Genomic DNA, 17,757 nt, shown 5'->3' with positions numbered 1-17,757 from the left:
GTTGTTATGGTGTTCATGGTGTTGCAGTGCAGTTGTTAGGGTGTTCATGGTGTTGCAGTGCAGTTGTTAGGGTGTTCATGGTGTTCAAGATGTTGCAGTGCAGTTGTTAGGGTGCTCATGGTGTTCAAGATGTTGCAGTGCAGTTATTAGGGTGTTCATGGTGTTGCAGTGCAGTTGTTAGGGTGGTCAAGGTGTTGCAGTGCAGTTGTTAGGGTGTTCATGGTGTTGCAGTGCAGTTGTTAGGGTGTTCATGGTGTTGCAGTGCAGTTGTTAGGGTGTTCATAGTGTTGCAGTGCAGTTGTTATGGTGTTGCAGTGCAGTTATTAGGGTGGTCAAGGTGTTGCAGTGCAGTTGTTAGGGTGTTGCAGTGCAGTTGTTAGGGTGTTCATGGTGTTGCAGTGCAGTTATTAGGGTGGTCAAGGTGTTGCAGTGCAGTTGTTAGGGTGTTCATGGTGTTGCAGTGCAGTTGTTAGGGTGTTCATAGTGTTGCAGTGCAGTTGTTAGGGTGTTGCAGTGCAGTTGTTAGGGTGTTCATGGTGTTGCAGTGCAGTTGTTAGGGTGTTGCAGTGCAGTTGTTATGGTGTTCATGGTGTTGCAGTGCAGTTGTTAGGGTGTTCATGGTGTTGCAGTGCAGTTATTAGGGTGGTCAAGGTGTTGCAGTGCAGTTGTTAGGGTGTTCATGGTGTTGCAGTGCAGTTGTTAGGGTGTTCATGGTGTTGCAGTGCAGTTGTTAGGGTGTTGCAGTGCAGTTGTTAGGGTGTTCATGGTGTTGCAGTGCAGTTGTTCAGGGTGTTGCAGTGCAGTTGTTAGGGTGTTCAGTGTGTTGTTTGGGTGTTCCGGGTGTTGCAGTACAGTTGTTAAGGTATTAAGCTAGTAACAGTTTAATCTATCACGCAAATGCGGTGATCCAAAACAATGAATTAAATCACCATTTAGGCAAAAGTTTGATTCAAGAATGACCACACTGCTGATGTGATCTTATCACGAACACACCCAGAACATATGATAATTTGTCTTATCAGCAAGGCATATAGGCCTACATTTTTTCAAATCGGCCAATAACAATGTTAACATTTTAAGCCTTTATCAGCTGATTCCAATAATGTTCTGATAATATTGCACTTCCCTTAATAGTAGTAATGCTTTCCACAGCAATCTCCAACTACAAGACAAAAACAAACAGAGAGAGAAAGTCTTGTGATTGTGAATGAGAACTACTGATGGTTTCCATGGATACCGCTTTCAGTTCAGACACTGTAAAGCTCTGACCCAGCAAACTTTCATTGTGTGGCAAAATCACTCTATTTACAACACAAATCTCAATCAAAACATTTCATCGATCAACAGGTACTTTCAGAGAACACAGGAAACGTTCTGTGTTGTGGAGACAAAACTAGATGGCTAATGTATGATAACACAGGATGTGATGGACACATGTTTTGTTGATCTTTTTGTGGATCGGGGTAAAAGGAAACACCCTGGCTAAGCACTTCCCCAAAACATTTGTGCTTTTTAGTGGACGGTGTGGAGCAGAGGTTTAAGTCAACATGAAATCAACATTTTTTTCCTTCTTCCATTGGTTTTAAGATCCAAGTTTGTTCAAATCCCAAACTCTTAGTATGCACAAAAGCAATCTTTACACTCAGATCACTGATAATGATTGTTTTTAAACAGGTTTACCAATGACTTTTTGTCAACAGTCCCATCCCAAGCTCCCGCCACTGGTCAAGTTGACACGTCAAACCTCTATAAAACACAAGGTAAATACAAAACGAAATCCATTCTCACCATATAAACATCCTGCTCACATCCTCAGGAAGGTAGGAAGAAACCCATGAGGCAAAAGAGATCTAGTACTCTGCTATGAAAGTCTTCTACAGTAAATAAAAACTAAAACCCCTCCATTATAATCAACAAAGCATTGGTCCCCCATTTCTATTTTTGTCACAACTATATAGGCAAATCATTTTCCAGCTTTTTTAAAATAAAATAATTTTATTTTCAAATAGGATGTGTTATTATTTAATTAAATTTAATTTGTTGCATATTTAAATAAATTAATCAGTGTTCTCTACTAGCTATTTTTTAGCATTTACCACTCAGAACATTGGGGCCAGTTAAATATATATATATATAATTTTTATTTTGTAATGAAATTCATACTTTCATTCAGCAAGACTGTACTAAATTGATCAAAGGTTACAGGAAAAACATCTGTAATACTACAAAAGATTTGTATTTCAAATAAATGTTGTTATTTTGAACTTTTTCCAAGTAGTTAAAAAAACAACAACCGGTATTTCCTGCCATTATTTCCTGCTTCAATAGAAAATAGCCTACAGTACAATGTTTGTCACTGAGGGATCTCTAAAGGGAAATGGCTCATATCATTAATCGCCTAAAAGATACAGCCAACAAAAAGCAACATCCTGAACAAGAAGGGCCATCTGAGGGTGACCAGTTGTTATTGTGATTATTAATTCTGAATGAGTGTGCAGCATGTCTAATCTGAAACTTATCTAAAGTCAGGCTTACAATTTTAAATCCATTTGAAAGTTTTCACCTCAAAAACTTGCAAAAAGTTTCATATTTTGTCTTTGATTTTATACATTTCAGTATAAGACAGCGTGTTCACACTTACTCAGGCATATACACTCTTTCAAAGCAGACATAAATCCACAAACACACACACTGCATGTGGAGCTGGAAGATGTTGAAAAAACCGAGTGGGCGGCAGTGAAAGTGAAACATGATGAGGATGCAGGGAAAAGGAGGACTAGCATGAAAATTAGGAGAAAAAAAGACAGAAGGCAAAAGAGAGCAAGGGTGAGTGAAGGAGGAAGAGAGAGAAGGAGGGAAGAAGAATCTGGAGCAAGAGATGAGAGGAGAGGCAGGGGAGAGTGGGTGTGTGTAGCACATGGTCCTCAATCTAAAAAAAGGACGAGAGCGGTTGAAGCCAAACTCGGAGTATGGATGAGCGAGATGAAAAGAAGAAAAGACAGAGGAAGAGGGCTCCAGCTACACAGAGATGGTGAAGACACAAGGATATTTCACTGGAGAAATGAAAGATGTTTCAAATGTAAAAATGTAGGAATCTTCCAATCAGGGTTATTTTTTAAGCCAATAACATTGATTTTTATTTTGTCACAAAATTCCCCAAAAAAATCCAAAACCAAAAAAATATATATATTATATAAAAATATTAATAATACATCATGTTTTTCTTTGACAAACACAGGCCTAATAAAAACAAGCTTAAACTAAATGTTTTCCATTTTAGGATAAAGGTAAAGACATTTGCTGATGCACTTCTGCATCATCAAAATGTGATCGTTTATAGTCACAAGTGATGGAAAATGTCTGAAAATTTCCCCTTCTCTGGAAAATGTGCCATTATCTCATCTAGGTTAATCTATAAAGCCAAAGGTTACATGGAAAAAAAAATCATTATGTTTGTGACTAACTGGAACTTAAAGTGATTTATAAGGAGAAAGACTGAATGCATAACAACATCAGAACTGAGAGGAAGGTGAGAAAAAAATAGACATGTGGTCGAATCTGTTCAATAATTGATACACTGGGCAAAGTGGAAACATTAAATAAAGTGTTGACTTCATAATGGAAATGAGGGATTATGTACTGACATGCCGAAGAATGAGTAGGGGGTGGAACGCAGCATGTTGAAAAATAAATAGGGCATGACAGGGGAAAAAAAGTGTTGAGCGTGTGGCAACGAGAATGAGAAAGATAGAACAGAGCAGAGCAGGATCCAGTCAGCTGGCTGCTTTCATGCTGGCTCCTTGTATCAACACTGTACTCATAGTAGGACTGAATATTTGCCTTTGTGCACTCTGGAGACATTCACACAGGACATGTTCTTGCGTTCTGGACGCGCTACTTTGCAGTCATTGTACACATGCGGCAGACAGAGGTCTTTGGTTGCTTTCCAGCATCTCCTGACATAAGCATGTCACATCAAGTTAAAAATACTTCAACTTGGGATACACAGCACATCATCTCAATTTGGATGTGCAGCACATGAATCTGATGGGATGATAAACATATGCATTATCCATGGAGATATATTTCAAGACACAGCTACTATGATCTTCACTGAGATGATATTAGATGTATATATTCTTTCTATATTATCATAACAATTATATATAGGGGTGAGTGTGTGTGTGTGTGTGTTTTTATATATATATATATCTATATATTATATATATATATATATATAGATATATATATATATATATTACACACACACTACACGCACAGTATATTTAAAAAAAATCATTTATAAATTGAATATAGATGTGTGTGTGTGTATATATATAAATATAAATATATATATATATATATATATATATATATATATATATATATATAATCATTTATATTTATAAATGTAACCTTTTTAAATTTACTAAAATATTATTCTTTTTAAAATGTAATAAAATATAATTACACACACACGCGCACACACACACACGTATGTATTTCTCATTAAATATTCTTATGTAAGTGACTTGTGGGTTGAAAAAATTGTATTATAAGTGAGTGTAATTACAATTTCATTTGTATAAATAATAATAATAATAATAATAATAATAATAATAATAATAAAGAACTACATTACCTACAATCCTGAAGAGAGATCCACAATATATCCACTATCACAGAAGTCACTGTAACGTTAGAGATGGATCTTCGAAACAATTTAATATTTAACAACAAAGATAAAATATATTGATTTTTAACATTTATCCATGGCTCTAAGTAAAAGTATAGTATAATATAATGCATAGCATAAGCATAGTTTATCACACTGTGCGTGTGCTGTTGTTTCTATTTTGTTTACATCATTCACCGCGCTCCATTAATTCATTTAAGTGCAAGTTTCATGTGTTCTGCCTTTGTCTTTTTTTCTGATTTTCAAACATGACCAAGCTTGAATATTTGCACAATACTTCTGCATCAAATTAAAGGTTGTGATTTATCTCGGAGCTAGCTGGCTTGGTTAGAAATTCCTATGGAGAAACTAAACAGGAAATATACTTCCAGAAGCAAAGCCAAAAAAAGTGCACAGTCACTTCTGCTCTCTAATGCGTGTGCAAATTAGCAACAATGTATAGCTCTCTGTAACTCGAGAATGAGTCTTGTAGCCTGTCAGTCACCTTCAGACTGCCACGCCTCCACAGAAATATTTCCCTGATGACTCTGCAAACGGCTCATCATCAAATAATCTACTGCTGGTGTGGTTTAAATCAGGCTTCCTGCACATTGATTAACCTCAAATTCAAGGACCTTTCAAGGACTTTCCAGGTCCAATACCCTCAAACTCAAGGACTTGATGTGGAGACACATTTCAAGTGAGAGCGAGGTTACATTGTGTTATCTTGTAAGATACATTGTTACAGTTTTCATGTCTCAAACACAACTATGCAAAAAAGCTTTTTTTGCATTTATTTTTGGCCATGACAGAGATCTGATATTCTATTTGTGGTATTTCTGTTTTGCATAAAACTGAAGAATATTCAGTACATCCTATACTGTATTTTAAAAGCATCTAATATTAACTTTTGCATGGATTTTATTGTAAAGAGTTCAGGCTCATGTAACCAGAAGTTTTCAAGATATATGGATATGCTCCAAAGTTTTTTTTACCTCATGGGTTTACATTATCTTAACAAGCAAAGCAATTCAACATTAATTTCACGGTGTGTCTGTGAAGCGTTGAGGTGCCACTCTAGTAGTTTTGTGCGTGCATGAACATCATGTAGGGTGACCATATTTTAGTTTTCCAAAAAGAGAACATTGGGTGCGGGTGGGGCGGGGGGCTGGGGTGTGGTTGGTTGTTGGTTAAAGTAGTGTGAAAATATGTCATTTCCATACCTAAAATATTTTTTTTTACACATTGATCATAACCACAGCTAAAAAGCTTATATCCAGTGGCCCTCCTTCACAAAACTGAACATCTAGCACAGTTTTATCATAGGCAGAATGCAAAATGTTTCAATACAAGCATTTCAGTCAAATGTAATTTAAGCAGCATTTCAAAACTTTAACCCACGGGGCAAAATCAACCCATTAACAGTTTAAAAGTAGCCATAGGGAAAAAAAAAAAAAAAAGCGCAGACTTGGCAACCCTGCATTCAACACGAGCTGCAGGAGTCAGATTTGACTGATCATGGGTTGAGTAGAGAGAGATGGCTGATAGACCATGCTGGAGGATTTGCTGCTCAACAGATCCTGAGCTTATTGACAAATATCTGATCTTACTTTACAGAGCGTGCATGATCGCGTAAACCGAAGTGAAAGTGAACAGCGAGCGCTTATTTAAAAGAGATTTAAATACTTTGCATACTGATAGATGCTCCCCAGATGCACGAAAATTATGCAATATTAGAATGTTTGCAAAAATTATCATGGGAGCGGGCAATAATGGTCAGAAATTCAGTGGGAGCAGGATTAAGAAAACTGTCCCTTGTGGCTCTCTAATACAAAAACTCACACAACCATTGGCGACTGCAGAAAGCAAAAGCAGAATCCCAGACATTTTGGGCAGTTCAGAAATCCCGGCCGGAGGCATTTTTTAGATCCAAAAAGAGGACATGTCCGGGAAAAAGAGGAAATATGGTCACTCTAAGGTCATGGCAACGTACAACACAAAGTACCTCACGCAGGAAACACTGAACGTAACGCATAAATGCATGTAACTAATGTAAATCAAGCAAGCTAGTATGCACAGGCCACGAAGTGTTGGCGAAATAATGCATTAGCAGACCAGAGGGAATAATATGGAATTCTTTCCATATAAAACTTCTTGCACAAAATAAATTCAAGCATTTTCAAGGACCTGTGTCAATGTATGCTTATTTTCAAAAACTTTCCAGGGCCTTAAAATTTTTTTTTCAGATTCAAAAAATTTCAAGGATTTCAAGGACCTGTGGGAACCCTGTTAAATGCACTTGAGGATAGAAAATCAGACCAAATGACATGCATTTCAAACAGTCATCCTATTGTTAGATGTGGTTTTGGATGATTTCAGTGTCATGCAATCCTAATAAAGCCTCAGTTAAGCATCGGTCGGATATCATGACGCTCGCTTAAAGAGGCCCACGAATAGTGCATGGGCCACACTTGAAAACATATGAATGTCAGTGCATTAGATAGGAAAATAGCTTGTGAAATGCTTGTAGAAGTACATCCAGCCTCACTCAGTGGCCTTATTAATATGAATGATATGCTAATGTTTGTATTATGAGACTGTACATCCACAACACCTCATCCAAATGAGTCATAAATGAAAGCAGCCTGAAGTGATGAGAAAATATTTTACTATTTTTTTTCTGGTCTCATAGTATTGCCCATCTCCAAAGCTGACTATAATCAAACCTGTAGCATAACCTGTAGATGATTATACATATTTAATTTTTTATACATACATATTTTATGCATATTATAATTTATAAAACATAAACAATATCTGAACAATTAATGACCGCAAATAAAATGGACACAATATTGTTGAAACAAAATTAACTTACAGTAAACTACACATAATTTTTATTCTAAACCAGTTAATTTCATAACACTTGCTTCTGGGTCTATTTTTGGACATAATGCCACATAAACTGGGAGAAAATGGAAACACAGACAGCTCAAATTAAACCTCAATACACTGTCATAAAAATGTGACACTTACTATTTGAGATGATTAAAAAAAAAACAGCTGCAACACAATGATCTGTGACGTCCGTCTGACGCATGTGTAAACAAAAAAATTACAAACAATAACAAAATAGTGCAGACAGAATGCAAAAATGCGTGGACTCTTGTTCTACTGAATGCACAAGAATATTTTTGCAACTATTATTAGAAGCTTTATCGATCATGAACGCACTCACACACATGCATGATGATAACACCAAAGAATACGACAATCAATGGACTGATTCACACATGACTCACTTTATAACTCAAGACATTCACTGAAAAGCCTGACCGGAGATGCATTGATGGGAATCCTGAATAATCTGGATCCATTTTAATCAACGTGAGGTGATGATTAACTCCCGGAGTCAATTAGTTTAAAATAAAACACAGATTTGTCTGAATAGGTTCATGCTGTGAGATGAACAATGTGCTGAAACAGACTGTTAAATTCAACCTACTGAACTGAAAACAGACGAAAGTGACCCACATTAAAGGGTCTGTATCAGTCAAGCAACTAGATTTAGAATTTAGGAATTTAGGACGCAATCAGTTATGTTATTAAACTCGTCTTTGATTCAGAGAGATGGACTTTTGCATGGTTCAGCATCAAGGAAAAGCTGTGATTAAAGTTACGTGAGCCCTGAATTTCTACGCACTGCTCAATAATGTATTACAGAATGTAATACAATTTTAAACAATACAGCTGCTATATTTCTCTAGGCCACATGCAATCTCTTGATGTTTTTTTGGTGACAGACTGCTGGATGTTGAGGGGAAAATGTCTCCGTTGTTCTTGCAGAGAGCTGTTTTTTGGAAAACATTTTCGGAGAACATTAGTTAACTACCTTATGTTCGTTGCGCATTATATTGCAGAGACTGGACTATACACACACGCGACATATTCCACACCATTAATGATTTATCAGATCTGCAAATGTGAAAAAGGTTGCGAACTGCTAAACTTAAGATCAAACAAGTCTGAAGTTCTTGCTGAAGTCTGTCTGTTGCATCACTTTGAGCAAAGACTGGAAAGACTCAGTCTCAGTCTCAATGAACTGTATTATCCTACAAAGGACATCCTTTGATCGGATGATTGTTTTTGCTGTGAGAGGCTTGACTGGCTTATCGCAAGTGTGTTCAATACAGTGCAATACTGGAGATTTCATGAGAGGAAAGCCTGCTTCTGAAGGCCGAATGGAGCCTCCAGGCGATTTCAAGACCCCATCTACACCTCAACATGCAGTTCCACACAAGACATTCAACATCTGTCTGAAGAATAGGGTTGTTTTGCTTGTTCGTCATGGGAGATGCTGGAGAAGTAGGGCCGAAGGATAATGGTTAAATTATTTAGTATACATTTATCACAAACATTAACACACTCTCTTACATATTGAAAACTGGTAAAACCTTAAGAAGCTTCTCCTAAAAAAAAAAAAAGAGTCCTAATATTACTTCCAATGATTTCAAATTATGTTAATGTTTTTCTATTTAAACAACAAAGAAGACCTGGTATTGTCACACAGTGGTGGCATAAAAGCATTTATTCAGGAGTCATAATTACAAAAACAAACTATTTAAGATTTGTGTTTGGATTTATTACAGTTCGTCACAGGGAGTGTTTGATTGCAGATTTAGTTGCAGCAAATTGCACAATCGGCAAGAGAAAAGCTCTGATTGGGGGATTTTAACTCTTGATATTTAAAGTATATATGTTCAGGTAGCCTTGAGTACATGAAATTATGTTTTCATAACATTTTCTTCCACCATGTAATGAATTTACGTAACAGTAAATTCAATACCAAAAGCTGTGTTGTACATTTTCTTCCAGTTGAGTTGTAAAAAAAATAAAACAAAGCCATACAAAAAAATATAAATAAATAAATAAATAATTAAATATATTAAAATTACACAAGGTGTTTCGAAATGTATATATGATAAAAAAAAATCTCTTTAACAAAAGAATTTAATGAAAAGTAAATATATATATATATATATATATATATATATATATATATATATATAGATATATATATATATATATATAAAAACCAAAGTCCTTTAGAGATCTTACTAAATAATATTGTTGTACTTTCATTGAAAGCAGAGCAGTCCAATAATATATGCTTAGAAAAAAAGGGGTTCTTGCAGAACAATGACAAGTTGGCCCTTCGCTTTTCACAAGAAATGCATGATTTAAAAAAAAAAAAAAAACAGAAGGGTGGAACTTTTTTTATCCATCTGGAATTAATTCGATTGAAAAATGTGGGCTTTCATGCAAGAATGGAGCCCTAGGATAGTTTCTGAAAATAATACTTTTCAAAGACAAACTGTATTTAAGATCAGGATGTACTGAAAATGTAAGATCAATTTAGATTATCTTTAAATGCACATGAGCACACATTAGCCCAGCAGACTAATCATCGGATATTTGGCCATATCTGCATCAGTCGCATCAGTTTCAATTAATGCAAGTAATCATTCTGCCAAGTTTCATCAGTTATCGTCAATAGATAGCACTCATTGACTGTTTTCATTTTAGCAGCAGTTTTGTGTGCATATTATTTGCAACTTATTTTCCCATTATTATCAGTCATCAGCCACCTTGCACACTAGATAATGACACGGGCCACTAAAGATCCCATAATAAGTCGACAATCTGTTCAAATACAGCACAAGGGTTAAATCAGCTTAACAACACATCAACAAAATGATCCTAAAACCTGCTCTTTGTCCATATACAAAAAGCTGCACTCAGTAATTAACAGCAATTTCCTCTCGCAGCGAGCATGCATTTGCTGGCCCCTTCAAACCACTGATGGGCTTCAAACAGCCTCGAAGACACAACCACAACCTGTCCATTAAGAATTAAAAGCCTCCGGTTCTGAACTTCACTGTCCTTTTCATGCCATATGTGTGCTGTGGACATGAAGATCTGCAATACCGCAGTCAAATATAAAAGAAGCTCAGACATCCTGAGCAAGAATCATAAAACAGACATCCTCTGGCTCTAACTCACCACAATAAACTGTCGTTACTTGGTCATGCACCAGAAAAGCTGGGCGTGCTCACATGCCTGCAGCAATGAATAACTCCTCTTTCATAAACACACTGCTATTCATACAGGTTTACAATGTATGACCTTAAAAAATACTAAAATGTACAATGGGTATCAATAGGTCCTGGCAAAATTCACAGGTACAAACATCAATATATTCAAAGAATACCACAGAACCACTATAGCAGCACGTCTAAAGTACTAAAGTACTTTCTGTGCAATAACTGTATTGAATATGACATTCTGTTATGAATTTATGAATGATGTATTTCATATTCTATATGAAACTATGGTAAAAGTTTAACTGCATGATTACAGACTATGTATTTAAATGATCTAATGCATTTCCAAGACCACCATGTTAAGACCATGGTATATAAAGACATGGTAATATCAAGGTACTCTGACATGACAAACAAATACCGTGGCAGTACTATAGCATCAAACGGTATACCGCGTTACTTAAGTAACGTACGTAAGTACTTCAACATTGCACAGAATGATTACCATATTCGCATACCATGCTGTTAGATACTCAAAGTACTTTAAAGAATACCACAGTACTATCGTGCTATATGCCCCAAAACATGGTAATTTTCCTTAGTGAGATAACAATATTAACTAACAATATTCTAATCTAATCGGTAGTTACTGTGATCAAGTGCTGTGTTGTACACGATCACAGATAGATGAGAAAACCCGAGTACCGAATGTACTCAGAGGTGCTTCAGAGAATCGCAATACATGTACAATATCCAAACAAAAACTTGTTTTTCTTTTCATTAGCGCAATAACTGTAACGTTAGTAGCTACGCTCTTCTGGTGCAAACTGCGGTTGCCATGGTAAACCTTCATACGGGTCGCGCGCGCAGAGACTCACCTGTAGTGTGAGCGCGTGTCCCCGAGACCTTCTTCTGCACGGACTCTCTTAAATCTCCCATCCTCCGCAGTTACACACACATACACACACACTAGCCGAACCGCAGAACCGAGCCAGATCACGGTTCCGAACCAGCCACAGGTCTCAGAGCAGCAACAGTTCCGTTAACGCGGCGTCCCGTTTGCATTCACGCGGACACATGGAGGAGTGAGGATGTGTTTAATTCTGGCTGTTCCGGATTTCTTTTTATTTCATCCCGATCGCCTCAGTTTCATTGACATTCCGCCGTAACGTCACGGATATTTTCACGCCTTTCCAAGCGCGCGTCGCGTCAGAAGCCGCTCCATATTCCCTTCAAACCGCGAGAATGTTCACGCACGCACGAATCTAACATTTATCCCCCAGGCTCGGTCATGACATTCCCTCTCCGCGTAGTAAAATCAAGTCCAGGCCCCGCACTGTGTGTCCGCGGCAGCAGCAGGTCCCAGTCAGATTGATCGCTGTATTTCTTCGCTACGATCTTTTTTCCATACAAGCAACGTCGTTGCGATTCTCCATTCCAGTTGCGCACACTGGACCCGCATCCCGTTTCCCGCCTGCGCTCCTGGCGTATCTCACGTCATCCATTGATTGCCGTGAGAGGCGCTGCGCTATTGACGTACGACGCTGCGCTTTTCCGCTGCTTAGGAACCACTGGCACACTGCTGGGACGGGCTTAGTGAATACAGAGGAGACCCCTCCGAAATAGTATGCTGGGGCGTGGAACGACGTCATTTCCCGAATATCTTAAGATTTCGTAATCAGCAGGGCGTGCCAATAGATAAGAAACAAATCAATTAATCAATCAATAAAAATAAAAATAAAATACTTCATTTCATATGATAGACAGATAGATAGACAGACAGATGATAGATAGATAGATAGATAGATTTTATACTGTTATATATCGATGATAGACAAATAGATCATTTACATATATAATATATAGATAGATAGATAGATAGATAGATAGATAGATAGATAGATAGATAGATAGATAGATAGATCATTTATGAACACAATATATTGCATACTGTTAGATATAGATGATAGATTATATACTTTAAATATAGAATATATACTGTTGTTATATACTATACATAATACACACACACACATATAGATAGATAGATAATATTGATATTTTTGATATATATTGATATTTTGATAGATAGATAGATAGATAGATAGATAGATTTTATACTGTTATATATCGATGATAGACAAATAGATCATTTACATATATAATATATATAGATAGATAGATCATTTATGAACACAATATATTGCATACTGTTAGATATAGATGATAGATTATATAGTTTAAATATAGAATATATACTGTTGTTATATACTATACATAATACACACACACACACACACACACACACACACACACACATATATATATATATATATATATAATATATATATATATATATATGTGTGTGTGTGTGTGTGTGTGTGTGTGTGTTAGATATAGATGATAGACAAATAGATAATTTATATATACAGATAGATAGAATTCTATTTATTTAAGGGCGTGATCTGGCTCTTCAGTGATGATATAAACAGGTTCATACCAAACAGTCTTTGAGGTGTGTGGGAATTTGACATAATGCATGACTGGCATTCCAATGCAAGTGAGCTTGTAAAACATTTCTGCTCAGGTAAAACCTGCTCAGGCACTCCTCAAAAATGCATCTTCTGTTTTAATAAAGGAATGTTTGCCCCAGGACAGTGACTGTCTGTGTTTGCTGCAGACTGTGGCACCTATATATGACGTCAATAAAGTGAGATGACATAAAACTGAAATGCAACAACCATTACACCGGTTCGAGGTGAACGAAAGCACATGCACCCCAGCTGCACTGCGCCCCCCTGTACTCACTGATGGAGTGGTACATCCCAGCACCTCTCCTCCTCCTCCTGCTGCTGTGTCCTCCATCACTCCATTTCCTTCGATTCTGTTTCTCCTTGAGGACGGATTCAGGCCTTCCTGCAGAGCGTATCTCTTGGTTTCTCATCCTCCGTCTCTCCACCCTTCTTTGAAAAGAGGAAGAGGTGAGCAAGGGTTACAAGGCAACATAAAGAAGGTATGTTCCATCCATCATCATCTTTCTGAGCAGACGTATATCCATCAGAACTGGAAGAGAATGTGATGCGCTGCTGTGGCCTACAGAAATCACATCCATCACATGATATTTTTTTAGTCCATCTTCCCAGGTTATACATTCTCTGCATGGTTCTGCGTGGCTTCAGTCCTTTTTTGTGATTTGAATTATTTTTAATGCATAGTGCTCCCCTCCCCTCCTCCGGTCCTGTATGACTCATTCAGATTAACAGGGATATTTCTGTATGCTGCAGACTAACTAGAGCATGTTTAATGCCTCGGAACCATAGTTCAATGTGTTTTGTGGATACAAAAGGTCACATCTGTAAGCAACATGACTGTTGTTAAGAGTTACTTGTCCCTTTTGTCCCACATATAATCTAAAAAAAGAGCTTCTATGCACAAAAGGCACACATGCTTTTTAAGGAAGCAACAGCTAATGGATGCTGCCCTTTGTCTGTCTAATACAAGCAAATACAGCATGTGACAGTCAGTAGGCCACTGCATATACAGTAATGTCATTGCCATATCAAGGTCAAATACTCAAATGGTTCATGTGATATAATTCTGTTTTGGGTGACATGTTCACATATTTTTTCCATTCCAAACCCATGTGCATTTTTCTGTGAAATACAAAAGGAGAATTTTTAAAGACTCTTCAGCAGCTCTTTTTCATATAATGCTAGTTCAGTCCACTGCTGTCAAGCAAAAACTATAAAGAAATACATATGAGAAAATGTGAAATTATTAGAATTTTACCAGCATATGCTTTTGTGTGTGTGTGTTCAGCAAATCAGCAAAGATGCATTAAATTGACCAAAAGTGACAGCAAAGACCTTTATAATGTTACAAATAACTTCTGTTCTTTTGAACTCTCCATTAATAAACTATAACATCCTGTGTAAACAAATCCTGTGAAACATTTCACGGTGCACAAAATATTAAACAGCACAACTGTTTTCAACATCAATAATAAGAAAAGTTTCTTGAGCATCAGATCAGTATATTAGAAAGATTTCTGAAGGATCATGTGACACTGAAGACTGGAGTAATGATGCTAAAAATTCAGCTTTGCATCACAGGAATAAATTAATTAATACAATATTTTAAAAAAGAAAACAGTTATTTTAAATTGTAATAACATTTCACATTTTTACTGTATTTCTAATCAAATAAATGCAACACTGTTAAGCAAAAGAGACTTTCAAAAACATAACTGACCCCAAATTTTGAACCGCAAACTCTCCCTCTTCTTTATAATTTTATTCCCAAAAGAAAGCTGCAGGATTCCTTGACCCCTTGATCCCACATGGAAGCAAAAGCCAAAGGAGCATCAAAGTCTGCCTCCAAAGCAGAGAAGAAGGAGGCAGCACCACCATCAAAGCCAGACCCCGTCTCTGCTGAACCCGCAGAACCTGAGAACCCGGCGGAAGATGGAGCAACCAACCAACAGGGGGCGGCGGAGTCCGCCGGATGTGGCTGTGAAGCCTTAGAAAGTCTAAAGCCTTTCCTGATTGGAGGAGCTGTCATTGCACTTGGAGCTGTATTGGTGGGCGTAATCTTATTAGCCAAGAAAAACTGACCCAAGGCTATGACTGGTTGTTAAACAGCGAGATTGTTTAGTTCACAGACTATTAAAGTTTAAATAAAGGGTTGGGGAGTCACTAGCGGGGTGAACATACATCCTCTTTGTCCAGAACATATCCTGGCCAGGATTTCTAAATTGCTTAAAATGTTCGGATTTTGGCTTTGTTTTCCTATTGTTTTCATAGTTGCTGAAAGTTATAATTAAAAAGTAGTTTGACCAATAGCGTGCAGGCATTGTACATAATCGACCAATCGTGGAACACGAGAAGACGGGATCTACAAAGAACGGTCAAAGCATTGCAAATATAATGTGTGAGGACTGTAGAACATGTCAATAGCAAAAAAAAAAAAAAAAAAAAAAAACATAACAAAAACGTAACATTTTAGGCAATTTACAAATCCCAGCCAGGCCACGTCTTGGAAAATGAGTAGGTATGGTCACCCACCCCACTCACTAATCATAATAATATTCACTACCTAATATAAATTTTAGTGCTTGTGGTGACGTTCCTGGCTGCTATTAAAGCAAGCTAGAGATGCATTTAGGCCAAACACTTTTCATATAACATTCAACACAGTTAAACATCCTCATCCACGCCATATTGTTGAACCAATTATCCAAAAAATATTTCAGTTTTTCAAGCTGGACTTAAATCCATAACTGCCAACTGTAAGATACAATAACATTAAAATGCATGATTCAAGTCTAAAAATACATAAGTTTTCTGTCTTTTATGTAAATTAAATGCTATTTACAGTATGAATTGATACCATTAAAAGCAAATGCTTGTGCAAATCCATATGTACATATCAAGCCACTGACATCTATTACAGTTAGGCCTGTATTGTTGAGAGAAAGTGTAGAAATCTAAAGAAAATCTCTATTATATGGGTTCATTTTGTATTTGACATCACTTGCCATCAACCAAAAACAAGTCATTCAATAATTGAATAATCGTGCCTGTGAATTGCATACTGTAGACCATCTGTGCCATTTCAAAATCTTAGTTTCTCGTTTGAACGACGTTGACGATTTCCTGAAGTGGGCCAATGGAAATAGATGCGTGATGCAACATAGATGCAACGTAGATTATGACGGCTCTCGGCCAACAGCTTTAATTTCGCTGTTAGACTACGATGAGTGCTACACAAATCAGAAACAATCCCTAAATGCATGCAGACACAAACAATATACACCCACACGTCACATGACATACTGTTACAGAAAATGACATTTTCTTTAAAGTGCGTATGTAATGCAATAATTCAACTAGAACTCTGTATTTAAAAGAAAGAAGCCTGTATTAGTTGTGATACTGATGGTAATGATGTGAATGAAGATGCGGAAACATGGTGGTTATCTTGGTGGTGGTGATGATAATGAGTGATTATGATTTTATTTATTTGTTCTAATGAAGTTTACCTGTTCCTCTAATGTGGCCCCTTTCCTCCTGCCATATGTATTTATTTTGCACACAACCTCGCCTGCTGCCTGTCTTCCTCGTGTGAATTAAAACAAGATGGCTCCCTTGTGACTTGATGACCTTATTAAAGGACAATGAACCATATTTTCCCAGACTCAGTGTGTTTTTTCCCCTGTGGCTATTTTTAGAAAGAATTGAGTACTTGAATCCATTTTTTTTTCATACAGTACGTGTGACAGATGTCTTTGCTTTTTGCTTTCTTTGCTTTTTAAATTCATTAAATTAATTGTTTTACTCTGATGACAGCCCTAGTATTAAACACTAAGAAATTATTTTATTCTACTGGTTTTTAACAGTATGAAACAATAATAAAATAAAACAATATAACAGTTATATATATATATATATATATATATATATACATATATATATATATATATATATATACCATAGAATGTATGATATATACACATGCACGAACAAATGGGAGGCATATTTAGGTCTTCTTCAAGCAGAGTACACAGAAGGGTGAGTTCATTCAGTTTCCACTTAGGTTTGATTTTCTGCATGTTTCAGATAATGAGGTGGCTTGAAACTGAATCTCACTCTGCTCATTTTCACAGCGATGCTCTTGATGCTCTGGGTTTGAAGAGGTACTGCTGTCGCCGAATGCTTCTGGCTCACGTGGATCTCATTGAGAAGTTGTTGAATTATGCACCGCTGGAGAAGTGAGGAGCTTTCTGTGCAACTGAAGATGTAAATCCCCCTCGGCTTTTCCTCTCCTATATTTTCAAAGACTTGATCCTAACGGAAGACATAAAGGCACAGGCTTCGACTCGGACATGGCTGGTTCAGTAGACTATATCTGAAGTAAACCTGTGATGTTGAGTTTTTGTTTATTTGCATTTTGTAAAATAAAGATTGAAATGTATTACTT

General features: G+C 36.8%; 2 protein-coding genes across 3 annotated transcripts in view; one reads left to right on the top strand and one right to left on the bottom strand.

Annotated features, from left to right (window-relative positions):
- LOC109061340 (diacylglycerol lipase-alpha-like) overlaps positions 1-12,400 on the bottom strand; it is a 36,682-nt gene extending 24,282 nt beyond the window's left edge. The window contains exon 1 of one of the 2 annotated variants that reach the window (XM_042759497.1): positions 11,658-12,400. The gene's annotated coding sequence lies outside the window, so the exon portion shown is untranslated. The remainder of the gene's footprint in view (positions 1-11,657) is intronic. The other variant, XM_042759495.1, reaches the window with a different exon arrangement.
- A 4,874-nt stretch (positions 12,401-17,274) lies between these two features.
- LOC122145768 (DNA-directed RNA polymerases I, II, and III subunit RPABC5-like) lies at positions 17,275-17,757 on the top strand. Its single transcript, XM_042761337.1, has 2 exons — positions 17,275-17,348; positions 17,444-17,757. Exons 1-2 carry the CDS (start codon positions 17,275-17,277, stop codon positions 17,550-17,552), a joined length of 183 nt encoding a protein of 60 aa, XP_042617271.1. The 3' UTR covers positions 17,553-17,757.

This window comes from Cyprinus carpio, chromosome A7, assembly GCF_018340385.1.
Source record: "Cyprinus carpio isolate SPL01 chromosome A7, ASM1834038v1, whole genome shotgun sequence".
NCBI classification, from domain to species: domain Eukaryota; kingdom Metazoa; phylum Chordata; class Actinopteri; order Cypriniformes; family Cyprinidae; genus Cyprinus; species Cyprinus carpio.
This window is presented reverse-complemented; position numbering and strand designations above follow the sequence as displayed.